At 45.5% G+C, this 21,099-nt stretch overlaps 2 protein-coding genes across 3 annotated transcripts in view; both read left to right on the top strand.

Annotated features, from left to right (window-relative positions):
* The window catches only part of Socs4 (suppressor of cytokine signaling 4), a 16,285-nt gene extending 3,437 nt beyond the window's left edge, over positions 1-12,848 (top strand). Inside the window, exons 2-3 of one of the 2 annotated variants that reach the window (XM_023723758.1) lie at positions 558-646; positions 10,250-12,848. In XM_023723758.1, the coding sequence (XP_023579526.1) occupies positions 10,345-11,637 (1,293 nt within the window). In that variant the 5' untranslated portion in view covers positions 558-646; positions 10,250-10,344 and the 3' untranslated portion in view covers positions 11,638-12,848. The remainder of the gene's footprint in view (positions 1-557; positions 647-10,249) is intronic. The other variant, XM_004638733.2, reaches the window with a different exon arrangement.
* Positions 12,849-18,367: 5,519 nt separating this feature from the next.
* The window catches only part of Mapk1ip1l (mitogen-activated protein kinase 1 interacting protein 1 like), a 10,873-nt gene continuing 8,141 nt past the window's right edge, over positions 18,368-21,099 (top strand). The window contains exon 1 of the mRNA XM_004638782.2: positions 18,368-18,488. The gene's annotated coding sequence lies outside the window, so the exon portion shown is untranslated. The remainder of the gene's footprint in view (positions 18,489-21,099) is intronic.

The raw sequence follows: 21,099 nt of genomic DNA, 5'->3' as shown, positions 1-21,099 counted from the left end.
TTTTTGTTTTTTTTTCCTATTGAAACATAGTCTTAGGGCTGGGGAGAGAGCTCAGCAGTGTAAGTGCGTGCCTGGTAAGCACAAGGGCTTGGGTTCCTTCCCCAGTACTGCATCCCCTGGGCGCACTGTGCCGGCCACCAAAACCAAGCATGGTGATGCATGCCTGTAATTCCAGCACTAGGGTGGCTGAGACAAGGATCACTACAAGTAGCAAGATCCTGTACAAAATAAATACACAGATAATAAAAAGAAACAGAGTCTCACAGTGCACAAGCCTTGAAGTCATGGCAATCCTGCCTCAGCCCCCCCCCCCAGCTGCTAGGATTACAGGTGTGCACCACTGCACCAGACATGTACTATTTAATAATTAAAAATTACAAATTGGGATCGGGGAGATGGCTCAGTAGAACAAGTGCTTCCCTGGCTAGTGCAAGGGCCTGAGTTCAATCCCTGGTTCTGGGGAAAAAAAAAAATTACAAATTGGAAAGGAAAATGCATCTACTCAGTTTATTCCTTAAAATGTTTTAATAATACATCTTAAATACTCTGGTTTCTAGGATTCTGTTGAAATTCTTTGGATGGATGGATGGATGAGTGCAGGCAATTCAGTCATGCTAATTAACATACCCATCATATAACTATTTGGGTGAGAACATTAAAAATGTATTTTAGCAGTTTTAGAATGTGCATTATTTTCAGCTATGGTCACCATGAAATGTGATAATGCACTAAAACTTATTTCTCAGAATATGTATGAAATTTTTCAGTAGCATCCACTAGCATACACATTGAAGAACACTGGCATAATAACACTATTTGGGGGTAAAAAAGAGAAAATGGGGGAAGGGACTGAGGGGCAGGCATGGTGCTGCTTAACAAGGATTTTTTTTTTTTTTTTTTTTGGCGGAACCAGGGATTGAACTCAGGCCCTTGCGCTTGCCAGGGAAGAACTTGTTCCGCTGAGCCATCTCCCCAACCCCTTCTGCTTAACCAGGGATTCTGTTCTTTTCTTTTTTTTTCCTCGGGATATTGGGGATCAAACTCAGGACTTTGTGCATGCCAGTCACATGCTTATGCTGCTGACCTGTCTCCTTTATATGAACAAATCCTTTTTTTTTTTCCTGCAACACGGGAATTCATCTGTTGTCTACTACCAAATAAATTCCTGTGTAGAGCCTAAATATTTCTGTAGAATCCAAATCAAATATTATAAAGTATGGTCAGAATGCTTTCAGGTAAACCTGGAATCGTGGATTTGGTGGGGAATGTCCCAGGGCTGAATTACTACCAGAATAATAATTTATTTGTGAATTTTTTTATGTAATATGCTAAATCCTTATAAGCCAAATTTACTTAGGGTTAGTAGTTAATGTGAATTCTGGTCTTAGATGTGCATCTGCATTTATAGACATAAAGTCATTGAATAAGTAAAAATATGTCATGTTATCTAACATCTTAGAAAGCAAAATTATTTTCCAGATAGAGCTTAACATTATTATTAAGTTTTAGTTGTTTTCCCAGCCTTATTCAGCAGAATTAAATATGTCTTAAATGGTCTGTTTTTGACAGTGTCAGGCAAGACAATGGTTTTATCCTAGTTATTGTAGTTGGTGGTAGAAACAGGGACCACGTGGCTACTGAATTTGGAAACTTGCTTTCTTGAAACAGCTTTTATATAAACTTGTGTTTCAGACATGTGTATCTTGCTCATTAAGAAGTGATTTTTTAAATGTCACTGTTTACTCCCCAAAGCATTGTAACTTAGCTCCCTTCATAAAAAATTAAGTTGAGTCAGAAGCCAAAGTAGTGATTCTTTCAATCTCTTTTAAAAGGGGGTGGTGTTTTGCAACTACTGTCAAAGATCTTCAGTTTGAGGTTCACTAATCATCCCATTTGCTTAGGCTGACACAGGAGGATCACAAGTTCAAGGCCAGTCTGGACAATTTAATAAAACCATGTCTCAAGACAATGAAAACAGAAGAGCTGGGAGTGTACTGCTCAGTGCTTTCCTGACATGCACAAGTGCCCAGGGTCAATCCCCAGCACTGCAAAGAAAGACAAATAAATAAACAAAATTGCATGAATTAATGATAGGCTATTTGGAATGAGTCATTCCAATACAGAGCCCTACACTGCCTTTACATTCAGGTTTCTCATGTGTAGGCAAGACACCAAAGGACCTTTTGTAAAAACTCGTCAGTCTTCATAACAATAAAGACAATTTTGCTCACTAAAAAAGTTAGCGGTGTTCTTTCTATTGAAAGGAGTGTGATAGAATTTTTATGTTTTTAAATATCTTGGTTTAATGAAACTTCTGAAAGAAATAAGAAAATCCTTTCTGTTTTAAGTGCAGAGAGGGTACTTACACAGTGATATGACCAATTAAATGCATGTGTTTTTAAGAATGCATTTGCTCAAGAGAATTTGCAAGATCAAGGCCAGCAAGTTCAACAACTTGCCTAAGTACTTTGAGATAACTAGCAAACCTCGTGCAATAAAATGTCCATGAGTATGTCTCACTGCAGCATACTACAGAGATTCTCTTGGTTAGGACAAGTTGGCGGCCAACCTGGGTTATATAGTGACTTCAAGGCCAGCCTGAATTACATAACAGGATCTTGGTTCAACAAACAGCAAAAAAATTTAACTTATATAACCAGGCACAGTGACACACACCTGTATCCCAGCTGCTCTGCAGGCTGAGGAGGAGGGTTAGCAAGTTCAAGGCCAGCCTGGGCACCTTAAGGAGACCTGCCCCAAAATAAAAAGTAAAATTGGCTAGGGATGTAGCTCAGTAGTAGAGCACCCTGGGTTCAATCCCCAAAGCCACAAAAATAGGGCCTATTGTATCTTATCTATCAGATTTGAGGGGCTATTGCTGTTCCCTCAGAAATAGCGTGCCATCTAACAAGTGTCGCTGTATCATCTGACGTTGACAGTAATGTTATTAGCCACATGGTTGAATGGTTCTTACATGGTTCAATGTAAGAAATTCTAACTTTTCTTTATTTTTTGTTTATTTTATTTTATTTTTTTTTAGTCAGGGACTTAGTAGGCAATCCAGTCTGTCCTCAAACTCAGTGATCCTACTGCCTTAGCCTCGTAAGGGCTGGGATTACAGATCCACACCACCATGCCCAGCTGTTTTCTTATTTTTTTTTTAGACAATCTAATTAGAAATAGTATTTTCTTCCTACTTTGGAAACTTAACAACTGGAACATAAATTGTTTCCCAGCTGTGGCTAGAACCTAGGGCCTTGTGCCTATTAGGCAAGCACTCTACTGCTAAGCTGTATCTCCAGCCTTTTTAATTAAATTTATTTATTTTTTTCATTTACGTGTTTGGTACAGGGTCTTACTACACAGCTCAGACTCATAGTGATCCTCCTGTTTTCAGCCTTCCCAGTGCTGGGATTACAAGCTCACATCACCATGCCCAGACTCAGTTAAGCTCAGCATGCCCCAGGGCTGAGGGCTGGCATTGCATGCGGGACCGGGGATCGAACCCTGGTCCCTGCACTTGCCAAAGCAGGTGCTTAGTTGTCCAGCCTCACTAAGTTGTCCAGGCAGGCCCCAAACTTGTTACCACGTTGCTTCAGCTTCCCAGGTACATGGGATTATAGACATGTGCTACTACATATGGCTAAACATAGGATTTCCTGATCACAAACTCATAGATTTCTAGCAAAAAAAGCACAAAAAGGCCATAATTCTAAGAGAATTGTGAAACCATAGCCAGCCAGAAGATTTTCAGTGCATTAATGCTGAAGTGTGTGAAAAATGTATGAATATGTGGAAAGCTTATGTAGGACATCTGTATTTTTAGGGTTTTATGGACATGTGCAGCATTAGCATACTAAGAACAGTTAATCCAAAATCCATAGATAATTGATTGGAGCTGTTACTTCCAAGGTGGTAAACTCTGCCAAGGGCAGCTTGTGCCGAGGAAGGCTAGAGATTGGGTCTCGGGAGGAAGGGGACGCCTTGCCTACAGCTTGTGGTCTGTGATTCCAGCTCTGTCTCGCATATTGATCACGTTTCACTTGAAAACACTGGCTGTGTTTCTCCAAATTATATTGACTCATAAAAGTCTACTGTGTAGTTAGCAGCAGGCTAGAGAGACAAGTAGTCTGGTTTCTTCTTTGTGAGCTAGCTCTGTGAAACTGGCCTGGGTGCTTTAACTAAGCAGCACATCTGATTCTCTTTTTAAGTACGTGAAAGTACATGTTGGCTTTTACTGAGTCCTGAGCACAGTAGGGGCTAAGTACTTTATAGACCCACCTCATGCCATCCCCAGCCCATAAGGTGGATGCCGTCAGTGCCCTGTATGCAGGCTGCTGAACTGAGCAAGCGAGGTCATGTGCCTGCGACAGAAGCGAAACCCAAAACTGCATTTCTAATCTTTGCCTTTGCTGTGCTGTGGAGCTGCACCCTTCCCAGCAGCTACCTGCATAAAGACAGTGAATGCGTGACTGACCACTACTGAGTGATGAGGTTGTGCTAACTTTTATTCTTCATAACTTTATGCCTGGTTTGTCCTTCACAGTGAGGATGAATTACTTTTATATTCATCAAAATGCTACATGTCCCTGGATGTAACATTAAATGGAGCTAAAAACCTTGGGTGAGCTAAAAAGTGCATTGATCCTCATTCACACCACCCCAAAGCTGTTTATTTCTAGGTATTTTAACTGTTTCTAGTAGCAACCAGACTGTTTGTCAACCATAAGCAGGTGTCAGAGGGAAGAACACCAGAGATGCAGAAAAGGCCTTGTTGGCTACCACCATAGTGGAGTGGTGGTCAGATTCTCTAGGAAAGAGCTAGGGCCAGGGCCAAAATGGGGTAGGACAGCGAGAGTGATCTTGCCCAGGACCAAAGTTAGAACGGGACAGTATATGTACTGAGGCCAGAATGAGTACCTCCTCTGGCTCAATAATTACCAAAGGCCCTAGACAAGAGAGAAAAAGCCATGTGCTCCAGGGCCAGTACCAGCGTCACGGCTTTTCAGAGGAGCAAGCAAAGATGATTTTGTACACCACCATAGAAGACTATGAGGAACAGTAGGACAGATCGGATTCTATTTTGTTGGGGCCCCAAGAGCCAGTGTAATTGTGTGGTGTGGGGAGACTTCATGGTACACAGGGGATGAAGTATTCTCTAGTGACCCAACCCTTTTAAGCCCCCCTCACAGAGACGTCACTGTCGTGGGACTGAGAACTATTAAACACACCATCCTCTCCTGCTGCTCCAAAGGTACGATTTAGACAACCACAAAGTGGTCTTATAGTTCCTGTACCTCCCCAAATTGTATGTGGCTTTAATGAATCCAGATCTATTACCAAAGCAACAGGCCCAGGTAACTTTCAACTCACCTGGTGTATGGGCTAAAGATGATCCACCCAGCGTGGCCCAGAACATCCCAGACAGCCAATTCCCCAAAAGCAGTATTTTATCCCTCACAAGGCACAGGTTGGGATCTAGAAACACCTGGAGAGGCTCCCAAGCTGTGGGATCCTCCAACCTTGCAGTGCCCTTGGAACACACCCTCCAGCTGTCCAGATGCTGGGCACAGATGACTGGGCCACTTCAGGATCCTCGAGCAGTAAGCCAGTTCTCGTCACCCTGCACCCCGTTGTCTCAAATCCTTGCACTCTCCCGGGTCTCATCCTCGTTGCAGCTGCCTGCTTTCCATGGTACACCTCAGAGGTGTCTCTTTCTACCTCTGCCTGGTACCACAAAACCAGTGAATCTGCCTTCCAGTGGAAAAGTTCAGAAAATAATGGCAAAGACTGGCAGAATTGGACCAGGCTGCCCCTGGGGTTCAAAACTTTCCTGACCATTGTTGGCATGGTGCCAGCTACTGGTCTGAGAGCCTTTCCGGCAGATTGGCACAGCCGTGTCTTGTTCCGGTATGCAACTAACTTGCTGCTGGCCAGAAGGTCCCAAGAGGATGACATGGAAGAAGCTCAACAGCTCCCCACTCTGCTGTGAGAGGCCAGGTACAAGGTCTCCAGAAAAAAGGGCCCAGATTTGCGAGGAGGAATTAAAATATTTTATTTTCCATTTGTCACAGGGACAGTGTCAACTCGGGTCTGAGAGAAAGCAGGTAGTTTCCTCAGTCACCGTACTGACAAGCAGACTCCAGGTCTGGGAGGTCCTTGCAGCCACAGGTTTTTGTAGAATTTGGATACCTAACTTCACAGTCTTGGCAAAACCCCCTTAGAAAGCCACAAAGAGGGAAGAAGGAGAACCTCTGTTGTGGAAACAAGTACAGCACAGGACTCTCAAAGAGATCAAACAGACCCTCACCAAAGCACCAGGCCTGGGACCCTTGGACTTACTGCTTCTCGGACATGGACAGGCACACCGGCAGTGCAGATGTTTTAACCCAGATGTTGGGGCCATGGGTCGGCAGCGGTGTACCTTTCCAAACAGCCTGGCTTGGACTGGCCACCCTATTTGCGAGTGCTAGCAGCTACTGCCCTCTGGGTGGCAGAGGCTGAAAGCTTTGGGGCAAGAACAGACTGTCCCTATGCCATATTCAGTATTGACATTAATAGAGTAGAAGGGACAATATATAGAGATTCTAAGTATGCCTTCACCACTGCATGTACATGGACCTCAATATAAAGGAAAGAGAAATATAAAATACGGTAGAGAAATGGTTGAACTTCTCAATGTTATATCCGCATGCGCCAAAAGAGAGGCAGTCATGCACTGTCAGGGACACCAGACAGGAAACACCATGGTCACTCAGGGAAACCAGGAGGCAAAGCTCAGGGCCTCCAGGGGCTATAGCTGCTGCACTGTTCCTAGCCCATGGGTTTAATTATAATAGTACTTGGTTTAAGAATGAAATAAAAGGGCTGTTGAGATAGCTTAGTGAACTAAGCACCTGCATAGGCAAGCACAAGGACTGGGGTTCCATCCTTGAACCCCAGGACTGCAAGCCGTGCTGGCCCCACCCCTGGTGCGCTGCAACCAAGGGCAGGTGTGGTGGCACATACCTGTGATCTCAGTGCCGGGGAGGCTGAAAACAGGATCACTGGGTCCAAGCTGCATAGTGAAACCCTGTACCAAATAGTTAAAAAAAAAAAACAAACAGAAAACAAGGTGTGGCACACACCTGTAATCCCAGCACTGGGGAGACTGAGGCAGGAGGATCTCAGTTGGAGGCCCACCTGGGCTACAAAGTGAAGAAAAGAAAAGCTACCTCTCAGGTGGCTGGTGAAAATTTGAAGGCAGCAGGGCTGCAGTCCCTTAGGTACTAGCTCCACTTTCATCAGGAAGTTTCCTGAGGACACCCATTTGGGCCAGAGGTGACTGTGGTGGGTTGACAGTTGGTGTCCATGGCCCTCTGCATAGCCTAACTGTGTAAGCAGTGTGGAGGGTGCCCACAATAACCCACAGCAGGGTTCCAGGGCTGCTCCTGGGGTGCTGTGTCGGGGAGCCCCATTTGGAAATTGGTTGTGGGCATCCCTGAGTGTTCCCCCAGTCCGTGGCTGCAAGCATTTGTTAGTCATCGTGTGCACCCTCAGGTTGGGCGCCTTCCCCACCCACACTGCAAAGGCTTCTGAAATGGCCTGATTCCTTTAGAGAGATATTATTCCCTGTTTAGAAGGCATAGGATCAGCCAGTGACCAGGCCAGCTTTAGTCGAGGGGGTGGTACAGCTGGTGACCACGGGACTAAAAATTGCATAGAGACTACATACAGCATGCCAACTGGACTCTGAGACCACAGCTGAGCAGACTGTCAAGAAACTAGCTGAACTGGGACCAACTGTCCCTTGTATCCCTGCTGAGGACTAGGCCTAGTCTCACTAAACAAATTGGGTTCTCTCGTGTGAAATTCTCTATGAGAGATTCCTCCTCTTGTTAAGGGATAAAGAGGGCTTGATAATCTCACCCTGAGGCAACAGACGGGTTTAGACTCAACATTAGCCACTCTATACCACTAGGTTGGAGAACAAGTGCTCATGAGTTTGACCACAGACACTTGATCTTGAACAAGATGTTGTGCAGGGATAAAAATATGCAACCCCTGAAGCCCCTTTAGAGGGGCCCATTCACTGTCATGCTATCCCCCCTCCCCCCCCATGAAGGTGACTGCAGTAGCCCCCTAGATTCACACCTGGGGTTTGGCTTCTCAAAACCTCAATCATTAAAAAACAATTGCCTTGTCTGATGGGAATAGAAGATCCACTGTGACTGTCAGAAGTCTGCCATGCCTAAGTCACAGGTTGTATAGTTTAACCACCTGGAAAACCCAAGGGCAAGGTCCTCAGATTATCTCGAACCAGATCGAACCCCTACCTAACTTCTCCCATCTCTGAGAGGCTTGGAACAGTGTTGGCGCAGCCGTGGATGGCGAACCCCCAGTAGACTGTACCAGGTCTGCAGGAGAGCAGCCTACGCCGTGCTCCCCAACTGGGCAGGGTTGCATACATTCACAGCAGTCTTCATACTCCCACTTGCCCAGAGGGAACTTCTGGGAGTCCAGTTATATGGATGGGGACAGAAGCTAAGAAGACTGCGTGTCCTACAGATTGGTGACTAACAGGATTCTGAATGGCCTCCTGAGCATATGATCCAATATTATGGCCCTGCCACTTGGCAGAAACTGGGTGGCCCTGGCGCTACCACACCCTCATTTACATCCTGAACTGCATAGACTATATATAGTTGTACAAATTATAGCTAATAAGACTACCAAAGTGTTTAACTTGTTAACAAAACAGCAAACCAAAATGTGCAGTGCTATCAAAATCAGTTAACCTTGGCCTATTTATGTGCCTCCGAGGAGTTTGTGAAAAGTTTACAGCAACCACTGTCTACAGACGATAAGAAAAAAGTCATAGAGACTGCAGATCAGATTAAAACAAATTGTTCATGTCCCGTCCCTGACCTAGAAAGGCTGGAACCCTGAAAAATTGCTTAAAGGATGGTTTTCAACCTTTGGGAGATCCAAAGCCCTAGTTCCTAGGTATTGTGTTCCTAATAAAAGCTTGTCTAACCCTACCCTGCCTAGCTCCCTGGTTAAACAGTCTCCAGCCTCATTGAGTCATTGGTCAAAAGAAAAATGGCCATACAAGATACCATAAAAAGAAACATGTAATCAAGGCGATGCTCTCTGATCCAAAAGAAGGGGATGAGGGGATGCGGAGCCAGAGAGATGGCTCAGTAGAATAAGTACTTGCGCAAGCACAAGGGCCTGAGTTCAATCTCCAGTTCCGGGGGGGGGGGAGAATTGGGGTGGGAGCATCAAATGAGACTCTGGTGGCAGGACCCTTCCCCAGACACAAGGCCCTCCCCTCCCAAAGGAATGCAGTGGACAGGCAAAAAAGCAATGAGAGGCTTACCAGTTAGCTCAGTTTTTGAGTGCCTGCGTGGGCAAACCCAGTCAGGCTTGCTGGACCGCGGTTCGATCCCAAGCTCCCCATGCTACACCACATCAGAACATAAGGCAGCCTGAGCCACCAAAAAAAAAAAAAAAATTCTCAAAAAAAATGATGAGGCACAGTTAGTTCCCAGATAGGAATGTGTAGTTCTAGTATGGCTGTGTGACACAAGTTGTACCCAGTCAGGCCATTGTCATATGTTAGCATTTAGGAGAGACAGTTGGGGCCAGGGAGATAGTTCAGCAGCATAAACGCCTTCCTGGCAAGCACAGGTACTGAGTTTGATCCCTGGTACCTCCCCCTTCCCCCTTCCACCCCCAAAAGAGTCAAAGACACAAAAACTGTATGAAAAGCAACACTCTGGGGTGATTGGGACTTCACCAACCTTTGGGCCCCAACTGGCCCAAATCCCAAGAATCCCACTTAAGTTTGTAGGGTTAGCAGCGAGGCAAAGGTGAAGGAACAATAGTTCTTAACCAGATCATAAATTGTGAATTCACTGGTCTTGTGAAATTTAAAAAACAGGTGAGTAGAGATGGTCATAAAATACAGTTCAAGACTAGAAATGATCCATGTTCAAGCATAAATTGAGTGGGGCTGGCGAGATGGCTCAGTGGAATAAGCGCTTCCCTGGCAAGCGCTGTGGGCCTGAGTTCAATCCCCGGTTCTGCCAAAAAAAAAAAAAGCATAAATTGAGGGCCACGCAAAGAAGCTTGGCTTTTTCTGGGCCGTCTTCTCAATCTTTTTCATGTAGTAATTTTGTCTTTTCCTCTCATGACTAATTCGGCTTAATACTCTAGACCATGGAAAGTGGACGTGGCATGTCTGATGACTTCTCTCGCCCTTTAGGTACATCCAGAAAGTGCCCAAAAGAAGTTTCCAGTCAGAAAAACTGAAAAAGCGGTATTTATAACACTGTTGGGCTTTGCGGACAATTTGTTAAAATGGCAGAAAGTAGTGAAAATAGTAATAAAAATGTAGACGTGAGACCCAAAACCAGCCGGAGCCGGAGCGCGGACCGGAAGGATGGCTACGTGTGGAGCGGCAAGAAGCTGTCGTGGTCCAGAAAGGGCGAGAGCTGCTCGGACACCGAGGCGCCGGAGGGGTCCGGGATGGGGGCGGAGAGCGAGCGGCCGCTGCGGGGCCAGGAGCGGAAGCACAGCTGCTCGTCCCTGGAGCTGGACCTGGACCACTCCTGCGGGCACCGCTTTCTGGGCCGATCTCTGAAGCAGAAGCTACAGGATGCCGTGGGCCAGTGTTTTCCGATCAAAAACTGCAGCAGCCGCCACTCTCCCGGGCTTCCAGCCAGAAGAAAGATCCATATCAGCGAGCTCATGCTGGACAAATGTCCTTTCCCGCCGCGCTCAGACCTGGCCTTCAGGTGGCACTTCATTAAGCAGCACACCGCACCCCTTAGCCCCAGCTCCGACGACTGGGGCAGCGCTGACCTCCCCCAGCGCGACCCGCGGGATGCGCAGCTCCAGCCCAGGAGGGCCGAGGCTATGTGTGGCAGACCGCAGCCGGGCGCCCCGACTCCCGGCGCCACATCCGCCTCTGCAGCCAACCTGGCGTCTGGCAGCAGTGTAGAGGACAGCGACATGGACTCAGACGAGGACATGGTCACACTCTGCACAAGCTCCAGGAAGAGAAACAAGCCCAAGTGGGAGCTGGATGAGGAGCTGCTGCGGCTAGAGACGCCACCCAAGTACCACACGCAGGTGGACTACGTGCACTGCCTGGTGCCCGACCTGCTGCGCATCAACAACAACCCCTGCTACTGGGGCGTGATGGACAAGTACGCGGCCGAGGCGCTGCTCGACGGCAAGCCGGAGGGCACCTTCCTGCTGCGGGACTCGGCGCAGGAGGACTACCTGTTTTCTGTCAGCTTCCGGCGCTACAGCCGCTCCCTGCACGCCAGGATCGAGCAGTGGAACCACAACTTCAGCTTCGACGCGCACGACCCCTGCGTCTTCCACTCCCCCGACATCACCGGGCTGCTGGAGCACTACAAGGACCCCAGCGCCTGCATGTTCTTCGAGCCCCTGCTGTCCACGCCCCTCATTCGGACCTTCCCCTTCTCCCTGCAGCACATCTGCCGGACGGTCATCTGCAACTGCACAACCTACGACGGCATCGACGCCCTTCCCATCCCATCCCCCATGAAGCTGTATCTGAAGGAGTATCACTACAAGTCCAAGGTCAGGGTCCTCCGCGTGGACGCCCCGGAACAGTGCTAGAGGCCACTTCGCACGGTGTCTCGTTCTTTTATGCCTCTGACTTTTTCTACGAAGGCAGTCTTGGTATAAAAGAAACCTCTGCCCTAAACTTGACTTCCACATTAGTTTATTTTTCGTATACTTTAATTATTTAAGGTTATACCCAGGAGGTTAATAGATGTTTTTAACCAGATGTTTGAGTTTTGCTTTTGCTATGTAGGTTGTATACTTAAACTTTTTTCTTTACCTAATTTATATATGATCTGGGCATATTTGAATTTAGTAGGCATTGGAAACACATTTGAATATCATATATTAACTGTTTTAAAATAATCTTGTATTTTTTGCTACATGTAAAATAACCCATTAATCTATACTATCAGTATTCCTGAACATAAAATACTTTCCCAGCTCCTTTTCATTGAGTTTTGAAATTTTTCAATAGTGTTACAACTCATTCATAGTAATGCAGTTCTTTTTTTTTTTTTTTTTTTTTAATTTGCTAACAGGGATGTTAAAAGTAACAATTACTTCAAGTCAAATTTTGTGTGGGTTTATTTTTTAGACAGGGTCTTGCCATGTAGCTCAGGCTGGCCTTGAACTCATGGCTATCTTCCTGCCTCAGCCTTCTGAGTGCTGGAATTACAGACATCAACACCCCTAGCTTGTTTTAAATACTAATTATAAAAGAGAATCACTGTATTGTTGATTCATCTGGCCAGTGAGAGTCAATGATTACCTGACCACCTGGAAGAGCATCAGCCGCAGTGTGGCGGGGTAGCTCCTTACACTGCTGAGAAGCCCCTTCTCCTCCCTAAGCCATCTTCAGAACATTCATTTTGTCCCTTTCTCATTGGGCACTTTAAAAATAATGGTAACACTATTAGCAGCTAGCAGTTGCTACAGTAACTGGGGTTTTTCTGTATTATTATGAGTAGTTGCTCTTGCATTAGGCCTCTTAGATGAGCTCTGGGCCTGGGCAAATTGCAGTTGATAAATAGCCACAGATTTCCTCTGGTAACCCAAGAGTACCTAAATACTGCTTCGTTATTTTAAGTTAAACTTGAATAAAGAGGCAAGAAATAAGCATGGAGCTTACTATTGAGAAAGCTTAATATTTTTTTGATCTTCAAGTTTCAAATATTTTTTCCTGTTTTCAGAATTAACTGAGATCTTTAAAGAGGCTTCAATAAAGAGCTTTTTTTTTTTTTTTTTTTTTGTATTTTAGTACAGTGTCTCACTGCGTAGATCAGACTTTTAGTGATCCTCTTGTTTTCAGCCTCCCAAGCACTGAATAAAGCGCATTTTGACAGCTACATGGCTTATGTCCTACCAGACAGTAGGACAAAAATGATATTTCAGAGAATAGGGCCATAGTCTCAGAAATGTCATTAATTCCATGTACCTAAATATGATAGACTGATACCCTTTCTCTTTTTTAAAAGAATCAATGACTAATATAAGCAGATACCAAATTTTTCTCCCAGTAGGCTGTTTATCCCTTTGTATAAATTGGAGGGGGGGGGTTGGTTTTGTTTTGTATTTGTGAGACAGGGTCTCGTGATGTAGTTCAGGCTGGCCTTGAGCTCACTTTCTAGCCCAGGCTGGTCCTGAACTCGGTGATCTTCCTGCTTCAGCCTCCCAAATGCTGGAATTACAGGTATGCACCCCATGCTAGGCAAGTTGGCATTTTTAATACGGTTGTTTCTTTATGCTGGTTTAGCTAGATTAAGAAGCTTTGTTCTACCTGGATTGGAAGAACTTTGACTCCTCCAAATTTGCAAGTTAGAACAAATGCTTCTTATCATGTCTATGTTAAAATAGCATTTTCCTGTCCTGTAGTTCTGCTGTTAACATAAAAATGGCATTTTTCAATAATGGCTTTAAAATAAGTTTCCAGTAATTAAGAAACAAAGCCAGAAAGTCTCCATTACCGTTATGGTGTAGCCTTTGTGTTCTCAGTGGTCTCCAGGCAGACTCGGTCTGTGAGGGGAGCAGTGGCTGAAGGGGCTGCTCTGCCAGCCGTGAGGGGCCCAGGACACGAGACGCCAGTGCCAGGGTAGACGTCGCTTCTGAGGGGATGTCTACCTTCCATGCAGCAGAAAAGCCTCACTACCTCATCTTCACGTGGCGCTTTTGTCGATCACTGAGAATCTTCTCCTATTAACCAATGTCAAACTTCCTAAAGACCCATCTTTGATGAAAGACAATTAATAGTGTGGTAAGACTCTACCCATAAGTATAGTTGTTGTTTTTTTATCAGAATTTGATAAGACTTTCTGTTTCCATGAAACAATTATTTAAACACTTTTCTTTTAAAAATAACTTTTTATCAGTACAGAAAACCTAAGGGATGACTAGCTTATGAATATTATGTTAAAGGGTAGTTTTTTAAAAGAAAATGAAGTATAATTATGTTGTCTTTTATAGTGATAAAATGTTTATATGAACGTTTAGCTTTTCATATGATTCAAACTGATTACTTGTGATATATTTTCTCTAGCTTTTTAATTTTTTTCAATTCAAAGTATTAACAGCTATTAACGTTTTTAAAATACTACCATATATGCATAGCCTTGAGGTCTAAATGAGAATAGGGAAGCTCTTTTACTCTGGAATGGTTTGTATTTTTCCTTCTGTACTGGCCAGATGGAAAGAAATTTGGAAAGTAGAAATATAAAGACTTGAGAAGGGAATTATTTATCTTGAAGGAACAGGGGAGAGATAATTTTTATAAATCCATACGAACTGGAATTTAGAAAGGTTACAATACCCCCATTCTGGTTTTGTGACACTGTAGCATCTGGGAGAACATCAGTATTCAAAACCGAGCTTATAAGAAATGCTTACAGAGATACTTGTTATGCTGTATAAGGAAAATGAGTGACTTTCAAGAAGAAAAATGTGATGAATAAAACGTTTGAAAAGTGTGATTCCAGGGTTGAGAAAGCAGTGAGCGTGGTGCGACGGGCTGCAGCTAGAGAAGCCAGGTAAAAAAAAGCTTAAGCCTGAGCGTGTCGGCGTCGCCTCGGGAAGCCTGGCTGCTCGGTGGCTGAGGTGGCTGAGGTGGCTGAGATCCGCTCCGGGCCACACTCAGCTGCGCCTGGGAGTCGTCCTGTGCACATAGGAAGGAAACTGGACTTCGCTGTTTTTCTCTAAAGCTTTTCAAGACGTAGCGCTTCCCTCCTATTAAAATCAATGTGTCTTGGTTCAGAGTGTAATTCCTGAAATGTGCTGAACTTGAGTTTCTTTTAGATTCTTTCATGTTTTGTCTTGCATCGTGCTCTTTCTGTAACTGTGCCATTCACCTAAATAATTCATGAACAGAATGGTTTAATTTAAAGGAAGACCTAATAGGAAGATTAAAGGAAGCTTTTAGTCAGCCTGAGGCCAGATTTATTGATTTGGTGATCAGACCTAGGTACTTTCCTGAATTTTAGCTAATGGCCAACTGTGGTCAAAGAATGGCTTTTCAGTGAAAGTTTTGATTTCTTGTTATAAATTATATAATGTGTCTTACTAATTAGGAATCCTTTAAAAAGCAAAACGAATGTGGCAAATAGGACTCATCATTATACAAATTACATTTCTTTTTATAAGAAAAACACATAAAACCATTATCATTTATTCATGAGCCAAAGCCATTAAGAAGATAAATCAGGTTACCAACTTCCTGTCTGAAGTTTGGATCATTTTATAGATCCAAGTAATAGAGCACTTCTTCCTTCCTATGAAAGAAAAACCTTGACATCAAGTCTTAACACTCCTATTTTTTTATTTAAAATATTTTTTGTCATTTTAGCTAGAATCAGAATCCCACGAGTAATTTGTATGTTGATCTGGGTGGAACAACTTCCCCAGGAAGGTAGATATGTATGTTTCTAGAGATAACAGTGTTTAAGGTTAGATAATTTAATGCCCAAGTGAATAAAAGATTTTAGGGTCAGGAATCCATTTGTTTCTACCTTGGGAAAAATGTCTACCATTTTTGTTTTAACCTAAGCAGTTTCCATTTTTCCATGTAAAGAATGAACAGAAAGCACAAAGGGTTTTTCTCAGTGGTCTACTAGACATAAGCCACGCCTGCTATTTATAGTAGTCTGCTGCACTAGGATGCTGAACACAAATTGGCCTGTAGGTACAGACAGGCAAATGATTATGATCTAAGAGAATGGAGTTTAGGGTACATGAAATCTGTCTCACAACTAAATGTTTGTAATTTACTTTGGAATTCTGAATATTACTCAATCCTAAATCTTCCTTTGCCTTCATGTCCCATAAAACATGAGAAAGGCTTGTCACTTGACTTGTGCAGGTTAGTCCTTCGTGAAGGAGTGACCGTTGTAGCATACTTGAAAATCCTTGCTGTTGCGTACTAAGGTGATCAGAGGTTTTCAGACTTGCCCTGACTTAGGCCCTGTCGACTCGGCCTTCACAGGCTTCTTGGTTGATCTGACGGTGGACCTAGCAGTAGTTTCCATCTCTCTTCCATTCTGCACTTCAATGAGCAATTGCAGTTTTCTTCTGCCCTTTACAAGGCCCATGCAAAATTGGTATTTGTTTAACTTAGTTTAAAAGTCGATTGCATTTGCAGGAAATGAAGAGAATCAGTTTGCCAAGTTTATAACCAAATCTAAGCTTTCAGACATGAGAGCCATGATGTGAAACTGAAGGAAGTTTATTCAAGTTACCTTGCCCGAAGTGGATAAACTCTCCACAGGCCAAGTGTAATTGACATACTTGAATGAGTAGACAGAGTTTAAGTAGCAAGTTTGAAAAGCATTTGTTTTTGTCAGTCAGCCTTGTATGTCATTCACTCCTTGCCCCAAAAGAAGTAGACAGTTTCCTTTGTGATCTTGATGTTTAATGTTTCTTCATGGATGTAAGTTTAAATTTGAATAAATTTTCATTTAATTAAATCTTCATGTATGAGATTTAAAGTCTGTATTTTGTTCTAAAAACATACCCTTATATCACATATTGAACTTGGAATCCAAAAGACAGAAATTGAAATGCCTGTATTACACACCACCAGTTTGTAAAACTTGTAGTTTTCAGTGCATCACTAGGGTCTTCAGAAACAGAAGCCCAGCCCAAAGTGGGTTTGGGGGAGCCCAGAGGAGAAAGGAACAGGAGAGGACGGGCCTCTGTGCCATACTGCTGGGCCCACCCTGAACTAGGAGGCCTGGGCAGCACAGCTTCCGAGAATTAGGCAGGACCAAGCCACGATGGTCTGCAGAGCATCCCAGAGGTGGAGACAGCCCACACTGCCCATCACTGACACCCAGGGCCAGGCCCAGGAGGTGGATGCTTCCAGGGGGCACAGGGTGTTTGTGACCAAAGACTAGAGATACTTCGATGCATTGTTTAAAATCAGAACTGATGAGGAAAAAAAAAAAAAAATCTGATGAACAGGATACTAAAACTTTAAACTCAGCCAGACCATGTTATTGATTTTTCCTGTTGCTTCAGGCTTCAGTGAGTCAAGTTGCTGATTCATGGCCTCCTGGGAGGCCAGAAGGTCTACCACATCAGTGGGTATTTTCCATAGCCCTTGTGCCCTCAGCAAATAGGTTCTGGTACTTGAAGTTCTTGCACCTTTCTCAGTAAGAGAACTGTGCATGGCAGGAGGCAGAGGTACAATGCAGGGGAGGACACATAGTCAAAGGTCCATCCAACGCTAACAGGTTACATGTGTATTGTGTACATTAAAAGATGTTAATGTTGCATATCGTTTTTGTTTTGTGGCGCTGCCGATTCAACCCAGCACCTTGAGCATGCAAGGCAAGAATTCTACCACTGAACCAAATACCTAGGCCGTGATTGTTGTTTTCTGAGACAGTAGCAATTCAGGCCACCCAAACTCATAGCGGTCCTCCTGCTTCAGCCTCCCTAAATGGTGAGATTACAGGCATGTGCTACCACACCGGAATTAGGCCATATAATTTCAACATCTTCACTAGCTAACAGTTCCTTGAGAGCTGGAGTCATGTGTCAACCACTCGGGCCTGCACAGTAGGCACCTAAACGTTTATTCAAAACAGCCTGGCCTGTGACGCAGAGACCACGCGCTCAGCCAGTGCAGGCTGCTGAGTTCGAGCCCTAGTATGAAAGGAAAAATGCTAAAGAGATGTTGATCGCCTTAGTCTGGGCATTTTCACAATGTAGCAAGAACCTGTTGCAAAATAGAAAAGGGCAGGGGGGTTAATTGTAAAAGCCCTGGACTCCAAGCCTAGGACCACCGAGAAGGGGACACCGTTATCGACAGCCAGCTGTCTTTCTGGAACACACTGCTGCTTTCTCGCTTTTTTTTTCCAGAACCAGGGATCGAACTCGGGACCCTATGCTTGCCAGGCAAGCACTTACTCCACCGAGGTATCTCCCCGGCCCCACACTGCTTCTTAGAGGCCCTTGCAAACGTCTTTCCTCTCCCGCACTGACCTAGGTCGGCTCAGTTTTGCCCCAAGATCTGACCTGCGTCCACACTGGCCCAGCTCAGAGGCCGGGCAATCAAAGCCACAGACAGGGAATCTAAATCTGCCCTCGAGCCAACAAGTGAGCAGTGTCCGCAGGGCTGGCGGGAACACCACCTGCGGCACCGGCGGCCCCTCCGCCCTTTGGGGACGCCAAGCGCCAAGCTTTCGGCTGCGGAGCGCAGTTCCACCAGCGCCCAGCTGGGGGCGCGCAAGCGCAGTCTTTGGGAGGGCGGAACCGACCGGAAGGGGCGGGGCTTAGTGCTCGGCATTTCCTCTTCCGGCGCCAGGAGGAGGGCGCGCTGCTTGTGCTGTGCCGCGGTCAGTCAGGCTGCGCCCACTTCTTCCGCGTCTACCTCGCTGGGGCCCATCGCCGTCGCTGCGCTCCAATCCTGCCAGGTGAGGCCGCCGAGGGGTGCCCAGGGCTGGGTAAGGGGCGCGGGGCCGGGCCGGGGGCCAGGAGGCGGCGACGGCGCTGGTGGAGGCGCCAGGGTGGACGCGGCCGGGCGCGGTCCGTGGACTCCCGGGGGGCCGGGCGGGCGGCTGCCGTAGTCTTCCCGCGCTGAGGCCCCGGGTCGCCCGGGAAGAGAGGGAGACGTGGAGGAGGCTGACGTCAGGCGGGCCGCCCCTCCCCCACCGTGCGCCCGGCCCGCTCCGAGGCCGGTTCGCTCCGGCCGAGCCCCGACGCCTTTGTTCCCGGGGTGCCTCTCCGGGCCCGCCGCCGCCCCATTCATTAATTTCTCCCGAGAGGGGGGACGAGCGCCGATCGATGGTTACGAGACGCGCCGCGGATCACAGGCATCGTGACAACTGGAAAAGCTGCTCGCCGAGGCGGTGGGTGCCTGCTCGGTCTCCTACCTTTTAGGATCGAACAGGGGCCGCCAGACCGCAGAGCCCGTTCCCAGGGTAGTGCTTTAAACAGGATGGTTCCGGTATGGCAGCATGGAACAAGGTTCCACCAGAAAAAAAATAAGAGTACTGCAACCCATTAGAAACACTTGGACACCTGGTGATGGTTAAAGGTTGCTCTGATTTCGAGCCCTTACTACAGGCTTCGCCTGTAGAGATGATTCGTGAGTTCTTTGTTCAATGGTGCTACTTTGGGGGCAGGAAAAATAGAAATTTTTCCTGTTGCTCGTGTCTGTTTAAGCTTCCTGTGCAAAACGTTTGCTTCAGAAACGGTTTTGAGTTGCGCGAGTTGGAAACCCTCGCAGAAGGAATGGGTCTCACTGTAACCCGGGCTTGCTTAGCTCACCCGCCATCCTCCTGCCTCAGCCTCTAGAGTGCTGGGATTACCGGCGTGCATTATCACGCCAGGCCAGGAATTTATGTTATGTAGAGGGAGATAACACATCTCCATTAGAGTCCGAGTTCAGGCCTGTAACTCACAAAATATCTGAGGGAGGTCCTTAGTTCTGTCCCCAGCACATAAGAAAGAAAAAAAAACTGCGGCCATAGACGCGTATGTTAGCACTAAGGAGGGATTACCAAAAACAATAAATAGCTTCAGGTCAGATTTTGCCGCCAAACTTGGGAAAGTTTCTTTTGAGGGATTTCTGAATTGAAAACTGCAGGTAGAGGCCATGGATTTGTTACAGAGGTTGTAGAAGGTGTTCTCTGCCATGCAATGATTTAAGAGTTGTTTGTTTAGCAAAACTGGGAGGCAGATTTACTCCTGTCTTGAGGAACTGCAGTTTTATCTAGACAGTCTGAGCTTAATTTTATGTCTATATACGCAGGGAGAAAGGAGACTTGGGTATTTGCTGCCTACTCGCTCTTCTCCTAGCACTATTGGGGGTAGGGTCCCCTGGCCCTTTCTATGTAAGTAAACAAATTCACGAAGTAGGCTGTGAAACAATTCAAGGCTTTCTGTCGTTGCTATCACCTTTTCTTGCCATTTCCCAAGCTATTGCTACTGCCTGTGCTTCCCCAGCGCTAGTCGGACTTCCCTCCTGGTTGATACAAGATTCTCCTTGCACTGCCTACTGCTCTCTTGCTTTTCTTTTTAGATCAGAGACACGGCCTCTCAGGACCCCTCCCCATCCTGCTAATGCTCCCAAAGCCCTGTTCTGCCTGGCACACATGTTTCAATGAGTGTCTAAATAAATGTTAAAGGTATCACTGGATTTTTAAGTATTTGTAAATTTTCCATCCCAATTTCTTGAGATACCCAACAGAAAAAGTTGAGTATAGTCTGATAAAATAAATAGCCAATACTGAATCTAGTCTGTTTCTGATTGAGAATTTGTTTTCAGTCTCCTTCCCTTCACTAAACAAGTCACAAACATCCTGGCTGCCTTAGTTTCCCTTAACAGGTGTGTGTCTGGTGCTTTGTTGTTTTGCTCCTTCTCGAGCAAAAAATCAGAGTTCATGCCCAGAAGACTTACCTTGTCAGGTGGTGATCAGAGCTGCAGGGTGTAGAGCTCATGCTGCAGTGTCCTGCTTACACCGTTCCTCTGTTCAGACTCGTTGCACTGGGAGTCCAGCTCTCCGAAACTCCCTGTGACATTGTTGTCTTGCCTCTGAAGACCAGAGGAATTACTGAAATGTCTTATTTTTGTAGTGTAGGTCAAATATTTTGTCCTCTGGCTTAAAATCGTTATTCTTAGCTGTGCCTAGGAGTGCATGCCTCTGATGCTGACATTCTGGGAGGCGGACCACCAGGCAGCCAAGTGCCCCAGCAAGGCCCTCTCTGTCTCAGAGTTGGCCTGAATACACTCCCCAATACTAAAAATTAAAAATAACTTCTTGCAGCTCAGAAAATTATATTTTTTGAATGATGGCTAGACTGTGCTATAAAGTACTAATAGAGAGCTTTGCAAATAGTGGTGTTTGAGTATTGCAAAAAGAAAATGAAAACATTTCTTGATTATAAAAGTTTTGAACAAGTTAAGGGTTACTTTGGTCTCTTAGTAATTAGCACAGTTTTCAAGTGTTTGAGAATAGGTTTTTGGGCCATCCAGATGTTTTTACATTCTACAACTTGACTCTTGTTGAAGCACAGATGACC

The sequence above is a fragment of the Octodon degus genome, unplaced genomic scaffold (assembly GCF_000260255.1).
Source record: "Octodon degus isolate 3935 unplaced genomic scaffold, OctDeg1.0 scaffold00102, whole genome shotgun sequence".
NCBI classification, from domain to species: Eukaryota; Metazoa; Chordata; class Mammalia; order Rodentia; family Octodontidae; genus Octodon; species Octodon degus.
Note: the sequence above shows the minus strand (reverse complement) of the source record. Positions and strands in the feature narration are given on the sequence as shown.